The sequence below is a fragment of the Crotalus tigris genome, unplaced genomic scaffold, assembly GCF_016545835.1.
Source record: "Crotalus tigris isolate CLP2741 ecotype Arizona unplaced genomic scaffold, ASM1654583v1 scf7180000018455.1436977, whole genome shotgun sequence".
NCBI lineage: Eukaryota > Metazoa > Chordata > Lepidosauria > Squamata > Viperidae > Crotalus > Crotalus tigris.
This window is the reverse complement of record NW_024097011.1, coordinates 261,661-274,591: the sequence shown is the minus strand read 5'-3', so window position 1 is coordinate 274,591 and position 12,931 is coordinate 261,661. Positions and strand designations below refer to the sequence as shown.

At 38.7% G+C, this 12,931-nt stretch overlaps 1 protein-coding gene across 7 annotated transcripts in view; it reads right to left on the bottom strand.

Moving 5' to 3' along the window:
* The window catches only part of VCAN (versican), a 104,937-nt gene that overhangs the window by 53,618 nt on the left and 38,388 nt on the right, over positions 1–12,931 (bottom strand). For all 7 annotated transcript variants that reach the window (XM_039352617.1, XM_039352616.1, XM_039352618.1 and 4 more), the window contains exon 6: positions 5,377–5,670. In XM_039352617.1, coding sequence (XP_039208551.1) covers positions 5,377–5,670 — 294 coding nt within the window. The remainder of the gene's footprint in view (positions 1–5,376; positions 5,671–12,931) is intronic.

The following is a 12,931-nucleotide window of genomic DNA, read 5'->3' as shown; positions in this document are numbered from 1 at the left end:
CAGTATATTTCATTGACTTTGTAGAAGGTTCAGTTTTAGTACAAGAATAGGACCTTGTAACTAGCAGTAATTCTAATGAACAGTGCACCTTGCACTGTCCTAATGATTTACAGAATAATTTCATGCAACAGCTATAGAAAAACCATATAAATGGGAGTCCCCAACTTGTGGGCTGTGGCCCACTACTGGGCTGTGGCCTAATCACCACCGGGCCATGTGAGTGCCCTGGTTGGTGCGTGCGTGTCCATGCGCACACTACCCCACTCACATGAGCTTTGTGGTGGGCGCTTGCAGTTCCACTCACTCAAGCGTCACCATGAACGTTGCAGGCACTCACAGAGACATGTGCACATGTGCCTGCCCCTCCCACAAAATTATCCCCCCTTTCACTCCTCCTCCAGCTCTGGGCCGCCAACCCGAAAAAGTTGGGAAACTGATATAAACTATAGCGTGTTTTATATAGGCAGTGCCCTCAAACCCAAGGAAGAATTAGAAGCAAAGGTTGCAAAGAAATAGGGCCAAATAATTTTCTTCCCTAATTTGCAATTGTCTAAAGAAGGATCTTTACACAATTTAGCAGAGAAAAGACAACAGATATATGTTGTAATCCAAGTCCCACTCCTTTGTACGTGCATGACATATTAATGAAACTTGGATTGCAATACTGCATCCACCACCTTGTTTTTTTTTTAAACACCCTCCACATGGATGCCGCAGGCAATAAGAATATGTAAAATGGATAACGCCCTATTCCAATATTTCTCGATCTTGGTGGCTAGGGAATTCTGGGATTTAAAGCCCACACATATCTTAAAGTTGGTAAGGTTGAGAAACACTGCCCAATTCTGTCAATAGCTTCTGCTTTTTTATTTTTTCCTGTTAAATTTCTCAGTACAGTACACTTAATTTTCCACAGGGATTTCATATTTGGAGCTTGCCTTACTATTCTTGTATATACTTAATATTCATGAACAGGTTAACAAAATCCAGAATGTCACATTACATGTCCATTAGGAGAAAAACTTTATTCCAGTTTAGCCAGATGCTTGGGTGGATTTCAACTGATTTTTGCCAATTTGCAAAAATCAGGTTTATTTGACTATCATTGCCGAATGATCATTATGAGCATCATTCAGCCGAATTTTATTTGTAAGATTTTTTTTTAAAAGGATTTAAGTTAAAGCTGTTTCTTCTCAAAGAGACACTCAGTATAATTAAACTGCCTTTTGTCTAAAAAAAATGATTTTTACACCGCTTTTAACCAATTGCTGTTGTACAGATGTTTTGCATTACTGAATTCCTTAATTCATGTGTTCTGAGGGATATCTTTTTGTGTTTCTTCTGAGTCAATACATAAGACACTTGTTCCTAATAAAAAAATCCAGATTGTTTACAGCAAGAAATCAGATTATCTTACTAAACATTTGTTACATCAAAGACCGTCCTAATTTATGTACTTTTTTAACAACCTGAAAAAAGCTGTTTTGAGATTCTTTGGAACTGGAAAATGTGGTCCTGCATTTCCTTTAGGAACTTAATGTAGTACACAAAATGTGATATCCTCTCATTTTTCCCACAAAAACTTGGTAATGTGGAGAAAGGACAATTGGCCCAAAGCCACCCAGTAAGCTTCTATGGCTGAAGGTGGCCCTGAATTTGATTCCTGCTGATATAATCTGATATCCTAAACACTCAGTCACAAATGCTCCCTTTTGTATTATGTATTTTATGGAGATGGAGACCACAACTCTTGAATATTGCCTAAACTGATTTAAAAAAAAAAAAAACTTAGTCCAAAGAAAGCAAAATAAAGCATTGGCTTATTTCTAAACTTAACTTTAGGAGCATCCTTACAAAAAAAAAATGGATTGGTATAGTAAGTGCCGGAAAAAGTGTTCCCTTCTCCCCAAACTAAACTGGGATAAGTAGGAAAATTCCATGTGATATAAACAGAACAGGAATGTAGTAACCTTATCAGTTTGCCCTCTTATAAACATATTTTGGGACTAGACATGCCCATGATGGCAACCATTTTCTGTACCAGCCAGTTCTACACCAAAATAATTATTTTGTGGGAACATCCACAACATGTTCTTAAATTCTAAATGTGTTCCAGTCCCAAATGATTGCCTATTCTAATACCAATTAATCTGTTCTAACACATATGATTTTTTTCCAATTATCCTGTAAGGCATTGTGAAATTAACCTGAAACCTTTCTCATATGAAACATGTATTTTGCCATCAGATCATGGCTTTCCTTGAATATTCTGAGAAGCTAGAACTGTTTGTTATAATATGAAAAAGATTCAACTAATATGTGCCTATTGTATAGTCTGTTTAAAAAAGTTTTTGTTTTATTATGATTTTCCTCTAACCCAGACAGCAAAACCTAATAACTGATGATCAAGGGTTTTTTTTTAAGTAAATAATCCACATTTTAAAACTTTGTTTTAGTAGAGTTCAGTGAAAATTTGCAAACTCAATTAAAAGAGTATGGTTAATTTCACTGAATTATTCTTAAAAAAGAAAAAAATAATACCTTGCCCAAAAATAATGTGATATCTGAGGACAGCTCTGAAAATGAGTAGTACCTATATATTTCATTGTACCCTATACTATTCAGAAAGTCTTCCTCTGGGACAGTGCTGTTGGCTGGCCATAAAAAAACAAAAATTTCCTCTAAGCTTTAATAAACTAGTGAGTGGGATTTATGAACTGAGTCCAAAACCAAAGGTAAACATGAAACAAATTATTAGTATTTTAGAAACTATGTCAGTGGTTCTCAACCTTTTTTTCACCACAGACCCTCTATTAAGGACAATGGCCACAGACCCTCAATACTTAATTTAAGATTGAAATCATAAAACTTCAAGCCTTTGTGGACCACCTGTGACATCATGGTTCCCTAGGGATCAATGGACCACAGGTTGAGAACCACTGAACTATGTTATGTCAGTAAAAATAAATTCATTATTAAAATGATTACCATCGTTATTGTGGTTTCTGTTTTAAAAAGTGCTTGGGGCATTAAATAGCCAGAAAACCAAGTAATACCAACAGGTATATTTGGACTTAACTTGGCATAGTTAATTAATATTTAGTTTACTAAATATTAATTGAGTAATTTGGCCTGTCCCAGATTTGGGATATTCTTTTTGTCTATATGCTCTGTACCACCTAGTCTTGTGTAATTGGAACAGTATGCAAACATTATAAAATAAACTGCTTTCTATCAAAAATGTTAAAGCAGAATTAGGGCCCTGAAAATGAATCCAGAATCTTTACTGGGGAATGCCTGCAAGAACAACAAAGGAGACAAATGATACCACATATGATATGATATGATTATGTAAATTATGTAATTATGCAAATTTTGATTTGATGAAATTACATCATTTGCAAAATTATGACATAGGCAACATCATTGTTTCTATCGGGGAATAAATAAAAGCATAATCTAGGAAAAAAAATAGCTGTCTATGAAAAAATCATTAACCATGTGAACCCCAGCCATCAATCAGGGAGACCATCTCAATTTTAGGATCTTTTATATGTTCTGGAAAATTAATGATAATTATTTTTATTTTCCAAAGCTTTATTTTTCTATAAATAGAATTTATAGACTTCATAAAGTTTCCAGACTTAACAGAAAGGTTGATATTGTGTGTGTATATCTTTATTAAAAAGATGCCTTTCTGCTAAAGATTTGTTGTGTTGAGTCAGAGAGAGATCACCATCATCTAGATAATTTCTTAGAGGTCTAATTCATTTCTGTTGCATCAGCACTCTTCATCATTTCCTGACTTTGCTTATATGAGTCTGTTGATTCCTGGTATACTGAGCTAAAATTTGAGGTTTTTACATTATACTACATATGTAACTCAAGGATTGGTAAGTAAGAACTTCTATTTCAAGATAACTGGTAAAGGGGACCAGTAAAATGTTGATTTTTACTGCACAAACATGCATCCTACATACTCCAAGCATTGCTGCTAGCAAGCTTACTTAGCTACATTTTCCTGCCGCTGAATGTACATCTCCGATCTCACCCCCATCCCACAATTAACCATTTCTAAATTACTATAATTATAAAATGTGCTTTGTTTTGTATCCTAAATATATTCTTTACAACAGAGGAATCCAAATTTATTCTTTATAATAATGAGTTTCTTTTTTAAAATACTTGATGGGAACTAAGGTAACAGCAGCAGCAATCCAAGAAAAGCTCTCTTGACTCATTTTCAAAGTTCCACTTCCAAAGTAAAATACCATGCTGTCTTTGGACATTAGACCTTTGATCAAGTTGCTTCTTAACAATGTTTTATTCAGGTTCATACACTCAAAGTTCTGACCCCACACCTCAAAAAGTCAAAGGATAGAAGGGTTGAAGTCGAATCAAGAACACATTTATACTATTCATGTTTTAAAGAGATGAGACGTTGATGGTAGGTGGCATTCCTGATGGTTTTAGCTACTTGCCATATGGCAGATAAGAAAAGGAACAACAAAATAGGAAAACAAGACAGCAGATGAAAAGGTGGGTTTGTATTCAAAAATCACTATTAGTATGGCTAGGTCTATTTCTATGTGGACAAGAGAAAGTGATTAAGTTTGGATTGCAAAACTGAATTCTTTGATTAAGATTAAAATAGAATCTTGCTGATTAGGATGGAATGATGTGATTTTGTAATTTGACTATTGATAAGAGATGAGGTATGGGAAGAAGAGCTTTTTTAATTGAAGTACTAGGGAAGGTATTAAGTTAACTCAATTTTTTACACTTGTCTGGAGGGAGAAGGAGTTATATTTTATTTATCTTCTTTTCTCCGTTTCTTTTCACTTTTTTTACTTTTTATATCTTTGCATATTTCCTTGTATTAGTTTTTTTCAATTTTTGTATTTGTAAACTCTAATAAAATTATTGGGGGGGAAAGGAACAATTTGTATCTTTCTAAAACAAGCTCCCACTCATGGCCAAGTTCTGCTAAGCTTCAGTAAGAATTGTGTGGTTGAAATCCAACACATTTGGAGCACATTAGATTGGACAAGGTTACAAAGTCATTGGAAACAGTTAAGGTTTCCCTTGTATATGCAAAGAAACAAGGTTCAGCATAGCTACTATTCTGTAATCTAATCATAGAAAATTGTACTCAATTTGTGGGAAAATGATGTAAAAATTTTTCCTAGAAATCAGGGAAGTAGAGATGAGATTCCCCAAATATAGACAAAAAGTACATCAGTTCTTTTCATTAGCATGCAACAATTCACAAGCTACTTTTATTACAAGAAAGAAAACTCAGTAAATTAAAATAAATATGACAATTAAAATGTGTTGTAGAAATGCATTCTTAAAATAAATATCAAATATCCTTACGTTTAAAACAATATGCATCAAATTTGCTATCTGGGTAAGGAAAGCCAGTTTGATTCTCAAAGCGATATAGCGTTCGTACTCCAAGTAAACCTCCACCACATTGGATTCTTGCCACAGAAGCTGGATAGCGCACACTGCCATCTGCCAGCCAGCCATAATCACATTGGTCAAAACCATTTCTCCAGGCAGCATGTAGATCACCAGTTGAAGCAAGAACTGCCTCATGTTCCTCACACAGAGTTTGGGCTTCTTTGAAGGTTACCTTGTTAGGAGAAGTAACATGGAAGACATCACCTATAAAAATAAAAACAAATTAAGTTTTTCAAAGAGGAATGCATTTCACAAATGATTTAAATGGAAAACTTATTTTTAACATTATTGCTGTAATAAAATGAAGCTATTTTTATACTACTGCTGTGATTTGTCGGTTTTGATAAACTTTACCTTGAGGACAATGTGGCATAGTGGTATATAAACAGAAATCAAGTTTGAAGGAACAAATGTGGTGTTAGAATGAGCTTCTGATTTGCTTCTGTACATAACAATTCTTGTTGAAATTGCAGCATTATACAATGTAGATTTGGAAAGGGCTATTTAAGCCACTGGTTTAGGTCCAATGATTGCAGAAATCAATATGAAAACTTTCCTAACTGAGAAATTTTTAATTGATCCTTATGTCTGAAAAACCATTTCCTTTACTATTTATTTATATACAATATCTGTATGGCCGCTCATCTTTCACAGTTCTGGGCAACTCATAACAAAAATAAAACCAAGAAATAATAAAGCCATAAAACACAAAGAATCTAAAAGCCTCAGCCATCCTCCTTGGATGCCTCCAGAAAACCATACATCCTATCCCAGGATGAAGTTTCCATCTCACTGTCTCCCAGCACCTGGGAGGAAAACTAGCTGAAGGCTGAAAGAATGAGAGTCTGCCAGATTCTATGGGGAAGGGTGTTCCACAGGAACCTAGGTTCTTATGTTGTAATTGTACATAAAATATGTTGGGAGATGAAGCGAAAAAATGCTGTCCAGGGATAGGTCAGATATGAGACAGTACAGACTGTAACTGACTACTGGGCAGGGCAAGAGCTCAGAAGAGACCTCTAGTTTTTTGGATTGTAAAGGAGATGGGGCAGAATTGTACTTTCAGCTATGCAAGATTCTGCTGATGTAACTTTACAATTAAGTAGAATTAGCTTATTTGGCCATGTTTCTGTCTGGTCTAGTTGGTGAGGTTGACACTAGGTCCCACTAGATGTCAATATTGAAGGGAAGGAGCATGTCATTCTATATGACCTGGTGGGGTGGGCAGATATCCTTAGGGAGAAGTACTCCTGCAATAATCTTATGTCATACCATGTAGGGCTTTAAAGGTGATAACCAACACCTTAAAGTTCATCTGGAAAGAACTAGGAACCAGTGTTGGTTGCATAAAAAGCAGTGTAATGCGAACAAACACTTTGTGCGCTGCTGCATTTCTGAGTAGAAACTTCTGGGTGGTGTTCAAGAGCAGCCCCAAATAGAGCACATTATAATATAATGAAGAAGTAACCAAAGCATCAGTAAGCATGAGCAAGACTTTATCCACAGGATAAAAGGGCACAATTGCCCCATGGGATCTGGGGAAAGCCCCCTCTGGTCATGGCTGCCACCCTGCTCTTTGAGCAGGAGTTAAGAGTCCCAAGTTATGCACCCTGTCTGGGAAAATGGGACCACTGATGATCAAGGTTAACACGTTATGAGACCTGGGACAGGCACAAAAAACTAAAGCCACTCTATGTTGCTAGGGTGGAGTTGGAGCTGGTTCTTCCCCACCCAGACCCTCATAGTTTCCAGGCATTGGATCAGCAGCACCTCAACAAGTATCACTCATTCGCCTTTCCTATGGTCAAATCTCAGATACTATATGCTTCTTGGTTTAGCAGTCTTTCCCTTTTGCAAACCATATTCTAATTCAGGAGACAGCATAAATCAGCAAAGGCTGATTTATATGGTCATATCTTTGTCATATTTAAAGAACAGGAACAGGAACAATTCCTAATAGTTCAGGATTATTAGGGAATGAGTGTGCAAATTTAATGCTTAATAGAACCACATACAATTTCTTCTATATAAACTAATTTCTATCATTTCTTGCTACAGGGAAAAAAGAAAACAATCTAATTGAGATTAATATTGAGATAATAGCCTCACTTCTCAGCACTGAGGTATTCAGTCTTCCCTAAATGCATCATTTCAAGGGAGCACAATATTCCTCAGGGTCCTTGCAATTTACAGTTTCTTCTTCTGAAAATTCTATTCATCATGATGAGTATTTCCCAATAATTGGAGATGAGTAAATGACTGGAGATATCCACATCTTGTTAGAATGGCTGAATTCAGGGAGGGGGGGTCATTTCAAAAACCAGTATATAGATTAGAGTTTATGTACTGTGAAGACAGAGTGCTAGCTTTCCTGCCAGAATACCTGAGTATATACTCAACATCTCTGATAACAAAATACTATTTATGACTTAAATCACAGTAGCACTTTTCAATAAAACAATAAATATGCCATTAACTTCAACACTATATTTAGACTGCTATTCTGTCAAGTATTTTGTGCTCATAAATATTCTCCTGGGTATTCAATTTGACCCACTAGTTCTCTGTTTGTTTTATATTTAAAAAAATAAATAATGTGAAGCTAGCATTCTCCAAAGCAAAATGATCCTATCAAGCTTTCTATTTCCAGAAACGATAGTGATGAAACAGGCTTTCCAAAATTCTAAATACAACCTGATTCGGAAAAGTTGGGAATTTTTACTTCTATTCCATTTAATTCATCAAATTATAACAAATGTTAGCAAAATCAACAAAGACATTCAGCACTGTAATCTATAATGAGGTGGGGATTTATTTCCATTGCAGAAATGTAGACGCTGAATAATGTACTGTGTCTGCAAGAGCCAAGGAAAGTTTCCCAAACAAAACAGCTTAGATGTATTTTTCCCACATGTTCCAGGAAAACAGAGAGAAAATCCATCTGGCAAACTTGTGAATGACACAGCCACAAACATTAGAAGCAATGAGAAGTAGCTAGAAAAAAGGGAGTGGGATTTGAGAGTTAAGAGTGATCTCCAGTGTTTTGATAGCTGGGATCCATGCTGAGAGTAACTCAGCAAAATTTTCAAGGCAAACAACAGAGCCAGGAGCAAGATAGTTTAGCTTTCCCTAGCCTTGCAACAACAACTCTGACATAGAAACCAAGACACTCTTTGGAATATATACAGCAATGTGATTTCTATTGGCTTGGCTCCTAATCAAGGTTAATTGCCTGTTCCCTAAAGTCAAATCATTGTTAAGAATTTCAAAATTTTCTTGCTGTGCATATTTGGATTGTTCAACTTAAAAGACATCTGATTTTTTTTTTATCAGCAGCAGCTGCACCATCATCAAAACCATTGCCATTATTATTTCTTCTGTCCCCCCCCCAAAAAAAGGCAGAACACTGGCAAACAGTTTGCTTGAAGAACAAAAAAGCAAAAAACTCTGTTCCCTCTCATGTTAAAAAACCTGAACTCTAAATAGATGATTAATTATGCTTTCTGTGATATACAATTTAATTATTTTGTTATATGTAGAAAAAATGTTTATTTTATTAATAATAAAATGATTTGAAAATCTTTACTCAAACTAAACATAGTCCCAAAGGTGATATTAAAAATTAAACTATATAAATCATAACAAAAAATTAGCATAGTAAATGAAAAGAAGAGATTTAAAAACTAAATAACCTGTGACCTGTTGTGTCATCATTTCAATTATGCAATCATTTCATAGATATTTTTTACCTAAACAGATCAACAGAATGACCATAGGCAGGCAAAAAGCAATGAGAGTGGGAATGATTTTCAGCTTCTTGATGACATCCCCACTGATTGTTTGTGGGGAGCATTCAGGGAAAAAGTCAATGGGGAAGCCAGCAGGGAAGGTTGCAAGTTGCTTGAGTAGGATTTCCCTGAGTTCTTTTGTGCTTGCATTGCACCAGCCACTCATACACCTCCATGAACCCTCCCTGACCCATGCAACATCCTCACACCCCTTTCCCAATTTGCACTGCACCTTCAAGCACCTTCCATGACCACATGACTTGAGTACCCCTTCACACCCTTGTGCATCCTCCCTGATCCCCGCCATGCTTCTCATCCCATCAACCTTCACTGCACTTCTTGCACACCTCCTTATTCCCTTCTCCATCCCAGGAACAGCCACTTATCTGCCCACCGGCTTGGACTTAGAATTTCCTGCTGGTTTCCCCACTGACTTTGCTTGGGGGAAACCAGCAGGTAATGTCAGTGATCAGAACAGAGTTTAGATTTCCTGCTGGTTTCCCCATCAACATGCGGGAAGCTGCCAGGTAGCACTGGAAATTAAAATCAATTGACCACTGCAGTATAGCAGCAATGAAGTGGTTTCAACTTTTCCAAATTTCAATCAGAAAGGAGCAATAGGTCCTGGATTTGGGATGCATTCTGTAAGTTAGCCCATTTGAAGTACCTTTATTTAAAAACTGTTGCCCTATGATGTACTGTTTTGCATAACTGAATGTTACAAAAGACAAGATATTTTAAAAATATATAGATAATTTAAGATTACTCATGTTTTAAGCCATATCTAAAACTAAACAAGGAAAGAGACAATCTTTGAGAAAGCAATAGTATGAATAAAGTGCTCTGTCACATGTCCCTTCCATGATAACCTCTTTTCTGGGTGGGACAAATTATAAAAATTCAAAGAACACCTTAAGCTTATATGGGAGTAGGCAGAGTTTCAATAGCTATACTCTTATCTCAAACAACTTCATGTGCCTTTTGTCACAGTGAATGGACATGATTAAAATTGAACCACATGGAGGCATTAGTCAAAGGCATTCTGCTGCAGAGGCAGAGGCAGATCAGAAATATTTTACAACACTTCAAACTTACTAGTACCCAATGCTCCCCAATTTATTGGGATCTAAAGCAGAAAATCCCAATAGCAACTGTCTGCTCCAAGGAAAAACACAGTAGCTGAAATGTAGTAAGTGAAAATCTGCTGACATTTATAGAGCCTAAATTTGTTCCTGGGGCATTGATTTCACTTTACTCAATGGATATGAATTTTTTTTTCATTCCTGACTGATCATTTCTGCCAATATCAAGCATTCTACCTCATTTTAATACTCATGTAATCATCCTCAACATGAATATTGTTGTAATGTAATTAATTGCAATGTAACATTCGTTATCAATAGAGGGATTTCTTCAGTCTTTCTTGATAACTAGTGGTTTTGGTTATGGAGCAGTCTTATGGGTCACTTATGTTATATTTATATGTAGAAAGATGGCATTTACCCCTAATGTTTAGAAGAGTGTTTGATATAAATTTTTACAAAGGGAAAGGTAACAAGAATTTATTCAAAAATTACCAGAGGATTAGTTTCTTAGGTGTTAGCAGAATTCTGACTGAAACAGTATTGAAAGGTAAGGGGCATTGACTTACCTGAACGCCTTTTCTCAGCACGGAGATGGATAATCCACGCAGTGGGTTGAGACTGTATTCCTGGCCAATCAGATCAGTCAGCCAAAGTTGCCACGCCCCATCTTGGACCATGATCCTTTAGTCTTGACTCGAGCGCAGCCATTGACTGACAGTAAGACGTTTTGGCTCCACTAAATATACCCTATTATTCTAGTCTATAAGGGTGGGTGTGGATTATCCATCTCCGTGCTGAGAAAAGGCGTTCAGGTAAGTCAACGCCCCTTCTCCAGCACTGGAGATGGATAATCCACGCAGTGGGACATACCAAAGCCTATTGTCCCTTGGGTTGGGGAATAGACTGGTCCCGTGTGCAACTTTGGTCTAGCACCTGCTGGAGAACCCTCCTACCGAAGGAGGCCTCTGCAGAGGAGTACCTGTCGATTTTGTAATGACGAATGAATGGAGAGGGCGAGGCCCAAGTGGCTGCCCTGCATACCTCTTCAATAGAAGCCTGCATGGCCCATGCTGCTGAGGTGGCAGCACTCCTTGTGGAATGGGCTGTGATATGCTTGGGGACTTGCAAGGACTCCGCCTGGTATGCCCCCGTGATGCATGCCCTAATCCACCTACCGATGGTAGAGGACGAGACCTTCCGGCCCCTAGTAGCAGGGTGGAAGGATATGAAAAGCGCTTCCGAGCGTCGGAATTCCGCTGTGCGTGAAATGTAATGTCTTAGTGCCCTGCGTACGTCCAAGGTGTGCCATTGTTGTTCCAGGGGATGAGCTGGGTTTGGACAGAAGTCTGGTAGGACTATTTCCTGTGATCTGTGAAAAAGGGAGTTGACCTTTGGAATGAATGAAGGGTCTATTCTTAGGACTACCTTGTCCCTGTGAAAATGGCACAGGTCCTTCCTCATTGAGAGAGAAGCTAACTCGGATATCCGCCGAGCTGACGTGATGGCTACCAAGAATGCTACCTTATGGGTCAGATAGCGAATGTCACATGTTTTGAGTGGTTCGAAGGGCGCTCTGGTAAGAGCTTGTAGTACTCGTGGTAGTTCCCACGATGGATACCTGTGCACGGTTGGCGGTCTGATGTTTGCAGCCCCCTTGAGGAAGGATCGTATTAAGGGATGCTTGCCCAAGGATTCACCGGGGCTGGCAGAAAGTATAGTTGAGAGGGCGGCGATTTGCCTGCGCAGTGTGTTTGGCGAGAGGTCCCTCTCTAGGCCATCTAGTAAAAATTCTAGGATCTTGGGAATTGTGATCCCTTCGAGTAACAATTCCTGTTTAGAGCACCATGATTGGAAGCTTCTCCACGTGGCCTCGTAGATACGGTTCGTGGAGGGGCGCCTTGATGCCTGTATGACCCTAATTACACCCTGTGAGCAAGCCCCCTTGGCTAAAATTGACCGTTCAAGAGCCAGACGGCTAGTTGTAGCCATTGTGGCTCTGGGTGGGAGATCTCCCCCTGCTTGAGGGAGATCCTCTCCGGAGGAATCCGCCATGGATTCGTGCGGGAGAGACTCCTCAAGTCTGCGAACCAAGGTCTCCTTGGCCAATAAGGGGCCACAAGGATTACCTCGGCCCTTTCCCGCAGAATCTTGCGTACTACCGCCGGAAGGAGAGGTAAGGGTGGAAACGCGTACAGGAGCCCCCTTGGCCATGGGCTCCGTAACGCGTCCGTCTGCTCTGCTCCCTTGGATGGGAATCGGGAGAAGAAGCGAGTTAGGTGGGCATTGGAAGGAGAGGCAAAAAGGTCCACCTGGGGAAGCCCGAAGCGGTGACAGACCTCCCTGAAGATCCTCGGGTGTAGTTGCCACTCCGAGTGATCTATTGTTGATCTGCTCAACAGATCTGCTTGGATGTTTGCCTCCCCCGATATGTGGTCAGCCTTTATGGAGGCCAGATTTTGTTCCTCCCAGGCCCCCAGTAGGAGGGCCTCGGCCGAGAGCGAGCGAGAGTGTGTGCCCCCCTGACGGTTTATGTGGGCCTTGGCTGTCACGTTGTCCGTCAGGACCAGTACGTGCCTGCCTTTTATGCTGCTG